Source organism: Bos grunniens, chromosome 11 (genome assembly GCF_055505025.1).
Source record: "Bos grunniens cultivar Pamir isolate PY7600 chromosome 11, Bosgru_T2T1.0, whole genome shotgun sequence".
In the NCBI taxonomy this organism is placed as follows: domain Eukaryota; kingdom Metazoa; phylum Chordata; class Mammalia; order Artiodactyla; family Bovidae; genus Bos; species Bos grunniens.
Genome location: NC_141175.1, coordinates 40,418,309 through 40,435,243, shown reverse-complemented (window position 1 = coordinate 40,435,243; position 16,935 = coordinate 40,418,309). Strand labels below are relative to the sequence as shown.

Genomic DNA, 16,935 nt, shown 5'->3' with positions numbered 1-16,935 from the left:
CAGGCTTAAACACTGGAAAGACTGGAGGAGAGTAGTGTTTGGACTAAGAGCATGGACTCTAGGGTCCTTATCCCAACCCTACCACTCACTAGTGTGCCCTTGAATGAGTTACTTATTCTCTTTGTGAACTAGGTTTCCTCATCTGTGAAAAGGGACCTAATAGTATTATCACATAGGGTTGTGCTCAGAGCAGAATGCTGCCCACACACAGGAAGTGCTCATTAAGTGCTAGCTATTATTAAATGGCTTCTCTGGTGGCTCAGTTGGTAACGAATCCACCTGCAATGCAGGAGACACGGGTTTGATCTCTGGGTCAGGAAGAACACCTGGAGAAGGAAATAGCAACCCACTCCAGTATTCTTGTCTGGGAAATCCCATGAACAGAGGAGCCTGGCGGGCTACGGTCCATTGGGCATCAAAAGTGTCAGATATGACTGAGGAACTAAACCACCACATTATTAAATGGCAGTGAATGTAAAGTGCTCAGCACAATGCCAGCTGCCTAGTAAGTACTTAGTGCATGTTGTTCTGTAATTAATCTTCTAGATTCTAAAGGACCTACCAGGCATTCAAAAATCATTTTGCTGCATCAATACATATCTTTTTTATTTATATATACTACAAATATATCCAGCAAGAAAGAACCGAGAAAGGTCCTATGCTGAAGGCATTGGTGACTTTTGGAAATGTTGCTTCAGGACCTCATAAATGCAGAAATTAAGGTTGAATGAACTCAGGGGCTTAGTTTGAGATGAGAAAGGAAAGAAAGTTTGTTGATGACTTCTGAAAAAGAAGCTGAACACAGACAGTTAGCTTCTTACTGCCTTCCCGACCATCATCTAAAACTGTTTCATCCCCTGAAAGTCTTCAGAAGGCATCCGGGGAAGCCTGCGTCAGGTCCATGCAGGACGCCTGCGTGTCCGCCACCTGCGTGGAGGACAGCCACACTGACCTCCAACACCCTCGTAAGAAATTCCACTAGGAACAAAGCAGGTGAGCTGAGTTTGCAGGAGGTCCAGCCGGGTCTGCTTTCAATCCTGTTGCCAAGTTAGAAAAACATGTAGAGGAGGGTTCTGGAGGAGCCTCAAGAACAATCCCAAATCTGGAAGTGAGTCTGAAGGAAAGACTGTGACATCAGAAGAACAGAGGCCACCTCCACAGAGCCCTGCTACCCTGCGGCATCAGTATCACCCAGAGGCATCTGTGCAGGACAGTCGAGGGGAAAAGAAGCCACAAAAGAGAGAGCGCACGAACACCGGGCATCTTCATGACAGTGACTCCCTCCAGCATTGCTGAGTCCTCCCCACATATCCTGGGCCTCCAGGGAAATGGCAGTCCTGTCTTTGATTATGTGGATGCAGTAGGGATCAGGAATGAGGTCAGATACAGCAGTGTGAACTTGGAGTAGACATCAGGTCCAAAAGCCCAACATATGGCAAGCTGGAACTGATATGGCCCTGTCCAAAACAAACACACTAACTTTGCAAGGATGAGATTCCTTTGTGAAAAACGATGAAGAATTATTCCATTCCCTACTCTCCCCTAATTGATGGAACAATAACATAAGCTTACTTTAGCTATTAAGGCCAACTCCCTTCCCCCAAACGAAGTTCTTTTCTTAAAAAAAAATTTTTTTTTTCATTGGAGTATAGTTGATTTGCAATGTTGTGCTGGTTTCAGGTGTACAACAAAGTGAACCATTTATACATATACATATAGCCACTCTTTTTTTTTTTTTTAAGATTATTTTCCCATGTAGCCCATTACAGAGTATTGAGTAGAGTTCCCTGTGCTATACAGCAAGTTCTTATTAACTATCTTATATATAAGCATGTGTATGTCAATCCCAGTCTCCAAATTTATCCCTCCCCTCCCTTATCCCTGGTAACCAGAAGTTTGTTTTTTACATCCATGACTCTACTTCCATTTTATAAATAAGTTCTTTTGTACCTTTTTTATTTTTTAGAATCCATATATAAGCAACATCATACGATATTTGTTCCCCAGATTTAGTTTTTAGAGAAGTTTGCAAGTTCAAGACATTGCCATATATATGGCAAATATGAGACCCAGTTATACCTTCCCACATTGAAAGATGAAAATAGGGCTTACAAGATTTTAACAACTGAAAATAAATGATGTAACAAAATTCCTGAGGTGGAAGAACATGTCTATGGAAAGAATTTTCAACAGCAAAAGAAGTCAGTTTTAGCACCATATGTTTTATGATTTCAGTGACATTAAATAAAATAAGAACTTTGTTAGGTGATAAAATATGAAAGGAAAAGAAAAGGGACCTAAAACAGTTGAGGAAATATAAAATAATACGGAAAAATGTAAAGTCATAAAGCCACCTGAGAAGCAGTAAAGAACTGACAATGCAGAAAATGAAGGATGAAGGAATGTTTGAGAAGTTCTTTTAAGTTGAATAGGAAATGAGTTACACAAAGATGATGAGAGAGAAGATGATAAATAATGAATGACAAAAGTAGATATCCAGTATACCAGATAATTTGCATTGCTAAAGAATAATCCAGAAGAAGCACTCGACAATTTGATAGAACTTCCCTGATTAAAAAACAAAAACCTGAAAATGTAGATTTCAACTCATCAAGTAATAATCAAAATTAATTAAAAGAGATTTGTACTTAAACATTTCCTGGTAAGAATGTTTAATTTCAAAAGCAGAAGAAGAATTTTATGAATGGGAAAAGATACAGGTTACCTACAAAGGTTCTGCAACATTAAATGCTGGAAAAATTTAATGGATAAAGTTATGAACAAAAATGTTCTGTCAAGATGTCATTTACATGAAAACAGAAAGAGATTTTCAAATACATACAGATTCTTCTAAAAGGGGGAGTGGGGATAATTTTCTTTAAGAAATTACTCAAAAAGTGAATCAGGGTTTTAAAAAACTTAATAGTGATTATATAAAAGAACTTCCAATGACCATCCAAACCATTTAAGCAAATATGTCTCATTAGTATTTTCATTAAATTTGGAGATGATATTACATCAACTAATAAGAGCAGTCTGTTATGAGAAAGGAACAGCTGAAAATAAGAAACTTTTGGAGAGAAAATATGCTGTTTCTGAGTATTCAAATTCATTGGAAAAAATGACCACCACAAAGAATATTACAAAAATAAATTCAACTCATCAAAAGACAGTTTAAGAAACTTTTTCCAGAACTCAAGCAGAAAGAATACAGACATTAAAATTATGAAACCAGAGGTAAGTAATACAAAGGCATAAAAAATTCCTCAGACATAGAAAAATCCAAAATATATACCACCCACATACCTTTATTAAAAAAATATCACTTGAAAGTATTGACATCAAAATGGAAAACTTTTGTAAATAAAGGATATGAAAAAGACATAATATAAAAGAAATAGAAGTAATGGCCTCAGAAAAGTTAATGTCACAGTAATGTTATCAATGAGATTGTACAGCAAAATTTAAAAGTTAAAAGAATGGATTCTCAAAACAGAAAGGGAAAAGTATAAATTTTTTTATGCCACATAGAAAAAATTGCTCATACTATATTCACATATACTGCCCCCCTAAAATGAAGTTTACTTTTATCTAGCTTACAAATCAGTCAATCCTAAAGGAAATCAACCCTGAGTATTCACTGGAAGGACTGATGCTGAAGCTGAAGCTCCAATACTTTGGTCACTTGATGTAAAAGAGCCAACTCACAGGAAAAGATCATGATTCTGGGGTCGCAAAGAGTCAGGCACAACTTAGAGCCACCCCAGTTCTCTCAGTCCTATGGCTGTGTGCTTGAAGGGGGCTCATTGTGTCCTCGTGGCTTGCACGTGAAGGGTGCCTCTGACTTTTCTGGCATCCATAGTACCATACCTTGTCTTGTCACGGTCACCTGGTGTTCATCCACAGATCACATTGCTGGCTTTGACTGGTGGCCTTTCAGGCTCATTTATCACATCTTGCTTTCAGACAACTAAAACTGTTGTCTTAACAACAGTTAACAACAATTTTAACAACAATTCTGTGTTGAATTTGCACCAAATGTACCAATACGTGATATCAGAAATATCTTTAGACTTTTCTTGCTCTGTGTGTGTGTGTGTGTATTGGAAAGGTAAATTAGTGGAGGTGAAAGGATTACATATTTTGGTCTAGTATCTTCCTGAGCATTCACAAGAAAAACACAGTTTAGTTTACATCTTGACACAGTATATGTGCATTATATACCTACACATAGTTAACTGAAAGTTTTACATAACATGACTTTCTGTCATGGTATACAATATATTCTGATATTTCTATTCTATTTCATTTTTATTAACTGTTGGCAACATCCCACCAAACTGATTTCCCAAATCACTAATAGGTTGCATTCCACAGCATAAAAGTCATTGCTGTCATAGCCTTCAGTGAGGTGGACTAACAGGGAAATTCCTTACAAGTCAGTACAGTGGGGCTGGGGTCTCCAGACACAGATAGGAGCAGGGTGGGTACAGTGTTCAGTGGCTTGACTTGGGTCTGCACTGAAGACATTGGAGAAGGGTAAGAGTTGCTGTCAGCTTTTAGAGCAAGAGGGAGGCTGGTTCATGACTCCAGCCAATCAGAAGAGGACAAGAGCTGAAGATCTGGGCCCCAGCCAGGTAGGGTGCAGGAAGGCTAGGAGGAAGGAGAGAAGGGCCAAGGAAGAAGTGGAGTGGGGTAGGGGGTCAGAGGGGGATACAGATGAATGTGGGGCCAGAATTAATTGCCTGTTCTGCTCAGTGGGCCTGAGGTTGCCCTAGCCTTGCAGGATTAGCTGGGGACCTGGTAGGTCACTGAGGACATGAATGACTTCAACTGGGTGGGGCTGAAGAAAAGCAGGACCTGACAGTTTTATAATTTCCATCCTTACTGGGACTATGCTCTTCCAGGACTAAAAGACTCCTGGGTGATGTTTCCAACTGTGAGCTCTCTTTATTTCCCTTTCATTTTGCTCTGACCCTTATGCCAAGGAGAGGACAATTTAAACTCAATTTGGACCACTTAATTCTTTCTGACTGGTTGTATCTGTGGCTAATGGAAAGAGCTTGTGTTTTTAAAGGAGCTCAACCACAGGGAAGTTTGGAAACTCATATAAACACAAAAGAATGTGTTTCAGAAACAAATCAGAATGACACCCAGGGTTCTTCTTTTGCTGTTACTCTTTGCATATGAGATCCTTGAAAGTAACTGAGCAGTAATCTGAGGACCAGGTCAAGTTCCATGCAGACCTCTCTCTGCAAACACACAGTGAATACACAAGATGTATTGACTTTCTTATCAGGCTCCAAACCTTGGAGAGGGCCTAGAAAAACAAAAATAAGTAAGGAGCCCTGGAGCTGCTCCCAGCAATTACCTTCTCAGGGGACCAGTGGCTTCGCCTCCTTGTGGTCTGGGGAACCCTTCTGAAAGCCAAGCAGAAAGTGATGTGAAGAGGAGGTGACTGATTTTGAGTGGATCCAGATATAGTAAGTGAATCTTCAAGCAAAGAACTCTGTAGGACTGTGTTCAAGCAGAATTCCCTGGGAGGCTGCTTGAATTCCAAATTTTGTTGAGATATATATTTGTGGAGCCAAAGCATGAGCTCCTAAGAAGGGACCTGAATTCTCTACAGCATCTCGATACCCAGTGGGCTCACGGAAATCTTCAGGGGCTAGAATTGCATGAGTTAGAATTTAATTGAGGCAAATATCTGGGACATTTCACATCCACTGACTTGGATCTAAAACATGGATATTTCAACTCTTTGACTATAGTTTGTCAGCAATTGTGTGTTAAAAACAATTCTAAAAACAAAACAATCCACACAAGTTCAGTGGAACCTTAAAGAGCCTCTTGATGAAAGTGAAAGGAGAGTGAACAAGTTGGCTTAAAACTCAACATTCAGAAAACTAAGATCATGGCATCTGGTCCCATCACTTCATGGCAAATAGATGGGGAAGAAATGGAAAGGGTGACAAACTTTATTTATTTATTTATTTATTTGGGGGAGCTCCAAAATCAGTGCAGATAGTGAGTACAGCCATGAAGTTAAAAGACGCTTGCTCCTTGGAAGAAAAGTTAGGACCTATCTAGACAGCATATTAAAAAGCAGAGACATTACTTTGCCAACAAAGGTCAGTCTGGTCAAAGCTATGGTTTTTCCAGTAGTCATGTATGGATGTGAGAGTTGGACTATAGAGAAAGCTGAACGCTGAAGAATTGATGCTTTTGAACTGTGGTGTTGGAGAAGACTCTTGAGAGTCCCATGGACTGCAAGATCAAACCAGTCAATCCTAAAGGAAATCAGTCCTGAATATTCATTGGAAGGACTGATGCTGAAGCTGAAACTCCAATACTTTGGCCACCTGATACAAAGAACTGACTCATTGGAAAAAAAAAAAAAAACCCTGATGCTGGAAAGGATTGAAGGCAGGAGGAGAAGAGGACGTCAGGGGATGAGATGGTTAGATGGCATCACCAACTCAATGGACATGACTTTGGGTTAACTCCGGGAGTTGGTGATGGACAGGTAGGCCTGGTGTGCTGCAGTCCATGGGGTCACAAAGAGTCATACACGACTGGGTGACTGAACTGACTGAGGCAGGACTTTTTGTTTCTACCCTGGGGCTTTGGTAACAATGGCTGGATGAGCCATTATTGAAGAGAACATCAGGGCTCCCATAGCTGGGATGTTAACATCAGTAATTCTTGAACAGTCTAGCATGATAAATGAGATATTTAACATACTGTAGGGTAGAGAGAAGCTTCCCCAACCAACACCTTACTTCTGGCTGTGACCAGAAGTCCACATGGGTCCTCAAGCTTGAAAAGAAGCCATGTTAGAACATGGACACACCATCTCGGGCTGATTATTCTGGGAGTATCTACTAGTTTAGATTCCAAACGAGAAAATCAGTTCACAAGGCAAAGTACAGGAGAGACACGCATGTTTTAACAGAAAGTCCAAACAGAATAAAAAACCCAGTGTATCTTTCCCCATGACAGAAGTGCAGGAGTCTGGTTCAGGGGGGTAGTTTTGAGATCCTCCATGGATGAACTAGTTAAGAGTTCAGAGTTAGGAGTCCAGTTGTAGCCAGTGGGTGGTGGTGAGGCAGGGGAAAGGACCATGGCACCAAGCAGGCAAGCCCCTTCCTCCTGGGGATTTGGGTTAAAGAGAAATGAGCTGCATGCCCAACAAGCTTACCTCCATGCTAAAACCATAAGGAGCTGCCATGGGACTATTTCCTTCTCTAAGTGATTATTTGATCTTGGGGAGCACAGAGCATGCATATGTGGGTTAAGAAGGGTCAGTCCTGAGGACTAGAAGGATTCCAAGGTGCAGACTTACATAATCCTATATTCCTATGCCACTTTAGTAGCTGAGGTCCTTTAGGGTCCCATGTAACAAAAGAGAAAATAAAGTCAATGTTGTTCCCAGAATCTTTGAACATTATGTTTACCCTCAGTGTTGGAGGGAATCGGCTATGCACATCTCAAGGGTGTCCCAAAGGGGATATATTTTGGTCAAGGCTTATATAATTGTGTAAAGAATGATCATGAGTACATATGAAATAACAGGACAATTATTAGTAGAGTTGGGATGGGAGAAGCAAGCCTGTCAATATCCCCTTACCTCTTGTTTTATTTTCTTCTTGAGAAAATACAGCACCTGTCCATTGGCAAGAAAGTGTTCCAGATGGCTTTAGAATTTTCTCAACACTCCAGAATATTTCTTGGATCTTTCCTTATATCTAGCATCTAGAAATCAAAGATGAATACCAACATTTTCTAAATTTTACATGTCAATCAGATAGAAGAACAGTGCAAATGAAATATTTTAAGATAAAAGAAAATGTGAATTAATTAACAGTGGGTGATCCTTTGTAATAAGTGTGTATATATGTGCTGTCACTTCAGTTGTGTCTGACTCTTCGTGACCCTACGGACTGTAGCCCACCAGGCTTCTCTGTCCATGGGATTCTCCAGGCAGGAATACTGAAGTGGGTTGCCATCCCTCCTCCAGGGAATCTTCCCAACCCAGGGATCCAACCCGTGTCTCTTATGTCTCCTGTATTGGCAGGCAGGTTCTTTACCACTAGTGCCATTTGTAATAAGTAAAGGAATACAAATGATCTGTGCTCAATTCTTGAGGACAGAAAACTGCTAACACAAAAAGGATTTACTTGAGACCCCTGCTTCTTTAGTAGACAGCCAAGAATAGACCCCCAACTCTAGTTCAAGTCCCTACTTCAACTCTTTACCTCCCTTTCCAGTTTAATTCCCTCACTATAGGACTTCTCTACTGATGAGAAAATCAGACCTGGGATGGAGGAACTGTGGGGATTCCTCTCCAGTCATTAGGTATCTTATCCTACTCCTCACTGACCAAAATTTCAGATGATACTTGTCTGGGTCATAACACAGCATTGCAAAACACAGTATTGCATTTCAGAAGTGGGCATAGATGACCAGTGTTCAAGGAGATCTCTTGATTCTAGTGGAAAAGAGTTGTAGAATTCTAAGTAGACTGTGGTTAATAGTCACGTGGTGGCTCATCTGAAGCACATACACAGCACTGAGCCAGATCTGCCAGACCCTCACTAAGACCCCCAGGACCAGAGCATCTACCCTTTGGCTGAAGAAAGGGAATCAGAACCAGTCTTTGAGATTTTAAATATACAACTGAAACATGTCCAAGAGGATGGCTGGGATTCTAATGAAAAACTTTTCAAAGCTTTAAAAGTTTAGGGCTGGGATATGCTCTTCTGGTGAGCTATTGGGAGACTCCCAGTTGCATTAAAGTCAGGGATCTACCATTGATTAGATCAGTCGCTCAGTTGTGTCCAACTCTTTGCAACCCCATGAATCGCAGCACGCCAGGCCTCCCTGTCCATCACCAACTCCCGGAGTTCACTCAGACTCACGTCCATCGAGTCAGTGATGCCATCCAGCCATCTCATCCTCTGTCGTCCCCTTCTCCTCCGGCCCCCAATCCCTCCCAGCAACAGAGTCGTTTCCAATGAGTCAACTCTTCGCATGAGGTGGCCAAAGTACTGGAGTTTCAGCTTTAGCATCATTCCTTCCAAAGAAATCCCAGGGCTCATCTCCTTCAGAATGGACTGGTTGGATCTCTTTGCAGTCCAAGGGACTCTCAAGAGTCTTCTCCAACACCGCAGTTCAAAAGCATCAATTCTTTGGCGCTCAGCCTTCTTCACACTCCAACTCTCACATCCATACATGACCACAGGAAAAAACCATAGCCTTGACTAGACGAACATTTGTTGGCAAAGTAATGTCTCTGCTTTTGAATATGCTGTCTAGGTTGGTCATAACCTTCCTTCCAAGGAGTAAGCGTCTTTTAATTTCATGGCTGCAGTCACCATCTGCAGTGATTTTGGAGCCCAGAAAAATAAAGTCTGACACTGTTTGCACTGTTTCCCCATCTATTTCCCATGAAGTGATGGGACCGGATGCCACGATCTTCGTTTTCTGAATGTTGAGCTTTAAGCCAACTTTTTCACTCTCCTCTTTCACTTTCATCAAGAGGCTTTTTAGTTCCTTTTCACTTTCTGCCATAAGGGTGGTGTCATCTGCATATCTGAGGTTATTGATATTTCTCCCGGCAATCTTGATTCCAGCTTGTGTTTCTTCCAGTCCAGCGTTTCTCATGATGTACTCTGCTGCTGCTGCTGCTGCTAAGTCACTTCAGTCATGTCCGACTCTGTGCGACCCCATAGACGGCAGGCCAACGGTGACAATATACAGCCTTGACGTACTCCTTTTCCTATTTGGAACCAGTCTGTTGTTCCATGTCCAGTTCTAACTGTTGCTTCCTGACCTGCATACAAATTTCTCAAGAGGCAGATCAGGTGGTCTGGTATTCCCATCTCTTTCAGAATTTTCCACAGTTTTCTGTGATCCACACAGGCAAAGGCTTTGGCATAGTCAATAAAGCAGAAATAGATGTTTTTCTGGAACTCTCTTGCTTTTTCGATGATCCAGCAGATGTTGGCAATTTGATCTCTGGTTCCTCTGCCTTTTCTAAAACCAGCTTGGACATCTGGAAGTTCACGGTTCACATATTGCTGAAGCCTGGCTTGGAGATTTTGAGCATTTCTTTACTAGCATGTGAGATGAGTGCAATTGTGTGGTAGTTTGAGCATTCTTTGGCATTGCCTTTCTTTGGGATTGGAATGAAAACAGACCTTTTCCAGTCCTGTGGCCACTGCTGAGTTTTCCAAATTTGCTGGCATATTGAGTGCAGCACTTCCACAGCATCATCTTTCAGGATTTGGAATAGCTCAACTGGAATTCTATCACTTCCACTAGCTTTGTTCGTAGTGATGCTTTCTAAGGCCCACTTGACTTCACATTCCAGGATGTCTGGCTCTAGGTCAGTGATCACACCATCGTGATTATCTGGGTTGTGAAGATCTTTTTTGTACATTTCTTCTGTGTATTCTTGCCATCTCTTCTTAATATCTTCTGCTTCTGTTAGGTCCATACCATTTCTGTCCTTTATCAAGCCCATCTTTGCATGAAATGTTCCTTTGGTATCTCTGATTTTCTTGAAGAGATCTCTAGTCTTTCCCATTCTGTTGTTTTCCTCTATTTCTTTGCATTGATTAGATAGGCCCATTCATTGAGGACCTGTACTCTAGAATCATTGGCCCCTCTGGGAAGGCTCCTCGGGATCACATAGGGTCACAGGAATTGGCTGGAGGTATCTGAGTCTCAGGCCTGAGACACTCATCCAAACAAGGCCAGAAGCCAGGACCAGCTGGCAAAAGATCAGGAGGCATCCATGAGCAATAGAGACGTCTCCCCACGCTCTTCTTCCTTCCTTCCATCCAACTAATAGGTAGATGCTGGGGAGGGAAATATCCTTCACATTCTCACAATGGAAGCTTGAAGAAAAAAAGTGATGGCAACCCAGTATCCGAGGATGATGACTGAGAGATGGACACAGTGCCCTGAGATCCCGGGGCAGAAGCAATGAGCCCCATCTGTGTTGGTCAAAGGCAGCAGGCAGAGATCAAGTTGGCTCTTACAGATGAGTAGGAGTTTGCCAGTGTGGACATTGTGTGTCTCAAGCAGATGGAATGTATAAAGGCTGAGAAGCTGGAATAGAGAGTTTTACTGGAAAAGGTTTATTTTTCCGCATCTCCCCAACTCCCCACTCCTCGACCCTGTAGGCTTTATGCTGCTGCCCCCCAAAACTACTTGCTTTTCCCCAAACAAAGCATTTCTGGATTTATTAGAGGAGGAGTTGAATATTTTTTCAAATGCTGATTTGCCATCCTTCAAGGGATTGCCTGTTCTGATCCTTTGTCTATTTTTGTATTGTTTGCCTTGTTAACATTTACTTGTACCGATTTACATATACTAGACACTAATCTTTTGCCATTTATTTTTGTGGCAAACATCTTCTCTCAATCTCTTCCTCATCTTTGCTTTTGTCATCCTTATCTTTTGTCATCCAGAATTTTAGACACTTATAATAGTCATAATAATTCTTTTTGTAAAGAACAATTCCTACTTTTTGTATTTGGTTGAGGGAACTCTTCACTAACCTGATGACATGAAAATCTTCTATAATTCACCCAAGGATTGAAAGTTTTGTTTTTCCTATTAGGTTTTAATACACCTAGGGTTACATTTGGTATGAGATAGCGATCTGATTGGTTGTTTCCAATTAGAAATCCATTGTCACTGCAATGACATGGAAGGGTTTATTCTCCCTCCACAGTTTGAATCACCTCTTTCCCTATGTATTATAGCAAGACCTTACATACACTGGGGTGTGGATGTAGTTTTCCATTTTACTCCATTGGCTCTACTCTTACATATCATGTGTATGAGGTTGCTATATTCGATAGGGCAGGCTTTCCAACTTTGTTATTTTTCATTATTACCTTGATTACTTTTATAACTTTAATCTTCATTTCATTTTTGAAGTCAGTTTTTGAGTTTCACAAAACATTTTTTCAGAATTTCTCCTAGAATTGAAGTTATAGGTTAACTTGGAGAACTTCCATATCCTTATGATAAGTAATCTTGCAGTGTTTGACCATAACATATTGTATCACTTCTGTTCAGATCAGACAGACATGTCATTACTGGATGTGGGGCAGAAAAAAATAGATTTTACTCATAGAGGTGGAATACACTTAACCAGAATAAGAGTTCCTAGACATATTGAATCACAGAAAAAAAGGCATAAAATTTACTTTGCACAGATTCATCTTAAAGATCTATAAAATAGTCTGAAACAAAAATAACAATAACTTTCTAGAAGTTAAAATTAAGGTAGATGAGCGCATAAAAATAAAAGCTATCTGAAACCAGTGGAAAATGTTTTCAGTACAAAATGTCAGAGTCCAAAAAGCAAACTAACCTCAACAATTATGACAGGCAGAAATGCAGAGCTCAGCTGAAACAGATCCTTAATAAAAAGAAAAGAACATCGAGTCTACAGAAGAGTACGTTAAAATAGAAAAAGCTACTATGAAGTCAGTGCAACAGATTGAGTATGAGCACTATGAAAAATACTTATAAGGTGAATTGAAGCAGTAGTAAGTGGTATCAGTGAAACAGAAGTCAACTGTGGGAAATAAGCCCATTTCCAAATCTAAAGTGCTATGATTCCATATGTCTTAGAGAAAGTTTCCCTCTTTTTTTTCAGTAAAAGGATCCCTTTTTAATGATGAGGGGCTGTATCATTTTTCTTCTTTTAAGTATTAGTATGACTAGATACATTCAGTTCAGTTCCGTTCAGTTGCTCAGTCATGTCCGACTCTTTGCAACCCCATGAATTGCAGCACGCCAGGCCTCCCTGTCCATCACCAACTCCCAGAGTTCACTCAAACTCATGTCCATCCAGTCGGTGATGCCATCCAGCCATCTCATCCTCTGTCGTCCCCTTCTCCTCCTGCCCCCAATCCCTCCCAGCATCAGAGTCTTTTCCAATGAGTCGACTCTTCACATGAGGTGGCCAAAGTACTGGATCCTTAAATTTTGAACTATCAATATCTTACGGAAATAAATCACCAATGAACTAATTAGCATTCTTTTGAATTCCTGCTGGATTTGTTTTGCTAATATTTTTTTTAGAGACTTTGAATCTGTATTTACCAATGAATTTTGACTCTTTTGAGGAGTGGAATTTGTTTTTGTCTATTTGGGCATATAGTTTGTGCCAATTTCATTTGAATGAATTGGAATACCATTTCTTCTCTAATCAGAGCAACAAATTGCACAAAAATAACTATTCCTTAAAGCTGTGAAACTAACCTGTGAATCTGGCTGGGCCCAGGAATTTTTTTGACATATGAGTGTCTAGAGTAGGGGTGGTAAGGAGTTGGAGGTGGAGTGAAGAGAGTTCTTTACCAAAGTTTCTCAGAATTCTAAAATTAATTCTAAGCATCCTTTCAGGTAATTTCCAAAGTTATGGAAGTTTCAGATGGTGAGCCCTGTTAAAGGATAGATCAACTGTGAAAGAATAGAATATATGACACAAGGTAAAGACAAATGAACACCTGATTAAATCACATCTGCTTTATTTCCCTAGGTCAGGAAGTGTGCTGCACCACTGGAATGAAATCTATTACTTTGTGGAACAGTTGGCTCATAAATTCATCAGGTGAGAAATATGTAGCTCTTGGCCATAAAGTAAACCCAGCCTATGTTTGCTATTCTAATTACTGACTAGTTTGGGGGTGCTTTTTGACAAAGGTAGAATCTCAGACCTTGGAAGAGAGACTTGCCTTTGTTTTCATCTTTTCCACATGTCAGACTATTTTTTTGTTTGTTTTTAAATAGAATAACTTGACTATGTGTTTTCAGGAGGAACCCAATTTGGTTATAAGATCAACATTTTAACTTTCTCCCTCTCTTGTCAAATAATATCCTTCTAGAAGGATCATTAATATTTTCTTTCACAGTGCATTATGCTGGAGAAATTGGCTCATTCTAGCTGGACCCATGTGTATGGTGTAAGGTCGTCTTACACCTTATGGAGTGTAAAGTGACCAATTCATCCCAGTTTGCCCAGAACCTCCTTGGTTTTAGCATTGAAAGTTTCATACCCTGGGAGCTCTCCTCAATCCTGGGCAAACCACCATGCTTGTTCAGCCTGGCTATGTGTCCTGTGATATAGAATGCTCTGAGCATTCTCAACCATGTGTCCAAGAGAGGACAATGAAATTTTGAACGTCAGCACTGTACACGTTGCAGGGGTCTTAGCAGTCCAGTAAATGTAGACTCCCACTAGTAAAAGAAAGGAGGTCATTTTACCCTCTTTGGGTGCAGCTGCCAAACGACAACACAACTTTGATAGCGTTCACCTATATGCTAGAGTTTAAACCAGTTGTCCAGGTCTTTGGTAAAAATTGTTCTGGATGTTGTAAATTTGAAAGCAACTCCACTTCTGCTTGGTGGCCTCTATTGAGTCTTCCAGCCAATATGAGTAGCCGTATACATCTTCTGTGAGTGAGATTTTTTTGTTTTGTTTTTAACTCAGGAGACAAGTTGTCCTCTGAGACCAGGGTACTGATAAATGTGTTCCCTGCAAATTCACCTTCTGGTCTCCACATGTACCCATCTGCCTGACCAGAGGGAGCAGGGTAAGGGGTATCCTCTCTGTGATGCCAAAAATTGGAAACTAGAGCAAGTAGCTGGAGAAGGCAATGGCACCCCACTCCAGTACTCTTGCCTGGAAAATCCCATGGATGGAGGGGCCTGGTGGGCTCCAGTCCATGGGGTCGCTAAGAGTCAGGCACGACTGAGCGACTTCACTTTCACTTTTCACTTTCATGCATTGGAGAAGGAAATGGCAACCCACTCCAGTGTTCTTGCCTGGAGAATCCTGGGGACAGAGGAGCCTGGTGGGCTGCTGTCTATGGAGTCGCACAGAGTCAGACACGACTGAAGCGACTTAGCAGCAGCAGCAGCAGCAGCAGAGCAAGTAGCATATAAGCCCAGATGAATGGAGAAAACAGAAGCTGGGAGGAGATGGAGGGGGAAAACAGAGGGAAAGGAGAGAAACAAAATATTTAAGAGACTCATAGAAGCTTAGAATTGAAAGGAATAACTTTCCAAGCTATCCTAAGAGCTACCCGCTAACTGCCAGCTTGAAAAGCTCTGGTGAGAAACTGCTGCCTTTTGAGTCAAATACAAACCCAATAGTTGGACAGTTCCAGTTTCCTTTTGTCGTTGACCCATAATGTCCCTTCCTACACTCTCATCCAGGAGTGATATAAAACAAATCTACCTCCAGATACTTGGGAGTCTCTGCTATGTTTCTATTTGCTCTGATGATTTCCTGTTTCCTCTAAAACAAAGGAGTCTCCTGAAAAAAGATTTGAAGTTAGGCAGGTGTGGAGTTGCATCCAAGCTCCACTGGGCAACCAAAGCAACTGACTCACCTTGGTTGAACCTCAGTTTACATGTGAAAATTATAAGAGAAAACGTGCTCAAAGCAACAAACCCAGCACCTGACTTAGAGTGGGCACTCCGCACTTCTCTTCCCCAGTTCCTTCAGTACCTCCAGACATTCTGCTGTTTTAGATTCAAAGAAATTAGAGGTAGGGATTGAGGAAACTAAGAGACCATTTAATCCAGTTGTTTGTTTTATAGACAAAGAAACTAAGGACCAGAGTAGTTGATATGGCTTAATCCAGACCACGAGGCACTTTCCTGGTTTGTTTGTTTTTTTGTCTGTGCCATGAGGCATGTGAGATCTTAGTTCCCCAACCAGGGATCAAACTGGTGTCCCCTGCAATGGAGGCATGGACTCTAAACCACTGGACCACCAGGGAGTTTCCACCTTCCTTTCAATGTCTCCTCTGGTCCTCTTTGGCTATGGACCCCCATTAAAATGTGGCATCAGGACACAACTGCCATGCAGACTCCAAAAGGAGGAACTGTCTTTTGTTAACTGCTGCAGGCCCAGGGCCGCCAATAGTGCCCAACATACAGTACATGCTCATTCAATACCATAACTTTTCACCATATTCTTTAAACCCTCATACAACACCTCACACCCATCACTCTCAGCAAAGAACTTCACCTGCTGTTTCACCAAAAGCCCAGAGAATAGCAGGCAAGGGATTACCTCTTACTCTAATCCTCCTCTTAAAAGATATATTCATGCCTTCCCATTGCCTCTGAGATTCAAGTATCCCCTTTATCTAATGCCAGTCTTTTCGCATTAGTCCATTTTATCCCATTGTCTCCAATATTCCCCCAGGTCTTTGTTTCTTTCTTGTATTTTTCTCTACCTTTCCTCTGGCTCCATTTCCATTGCCAATAGATAAAATCTCATTTAAAAAAAAAAGAATTTCCTGGTCCTGTCTTCCTATAGATGCTACCTTCTTTCCCAGTTTCTCACTAAAATATCCTTAAAGACTGTCTGGCTCCATCCTTACATCTCATTCATTCCTTAACCCATTCCCATCTGCCTTTATCCCCACCCTTACATCTGCTTACTCTCACCACAGTCCCAAAGTGATGCTCAATAGGACAAATCCATTGAGAGCCATGTAGTGCTTGCTCTGCTGGTTAGAGGCACTTCATTGGATTCAGATTTCTCTCTCCTTGAAATCCTCTCCTTCGCTGACTTCTGGCTCACCTTTCATCCACTGACCGGAGCCAGGCCTTTAAATGTTAGTGTTGGTTCTAGGTTTGGCTCCCTTCCCATCTCCCTGTTGACACTCTGAACAATTTTACTCACATTAGTATGCTGAGAATTCCCAAATTATGTCTTCAGCCCAGACTCATATACCAGTTACTGTTTGGAGACCTACATTTCCCACATTTCAAATTCATTCTTTCCAGAGCTTAATAATTCTATATAAGGTGGGCAGTATAACCTGGTGGTGAAGAACCCAAGTTCTAGAATCAGAATGCTTGGTTTTAAGCCCAAAGTTCACCACTTTC

General features: G+C 41.1%; 1 protein-coding gene across 1 annotated transcript in view; it reads left to right on the top strand.

Annotated features, from left to right (window-relative positions):
- The window catches only part of ANTXR1 (ANTXR cell adhesion molecule 1), a 258,178-nt gene that overhangs the window by 13,917 nt on the left and 227,326 nt on the right, over positions 1-16,935 (top strand). Inside the window, exon 2 of the mRNA XM_086326257.1 lies at positions 13,568-13,639. Within this exon, the coding sequence (XP_086182383.1) occupies positions 13,568-13,639 (72 nt within the window). The remainder of the gene's footprint in view (positions 1-13,567; positions 13,640-16,935) is intronic.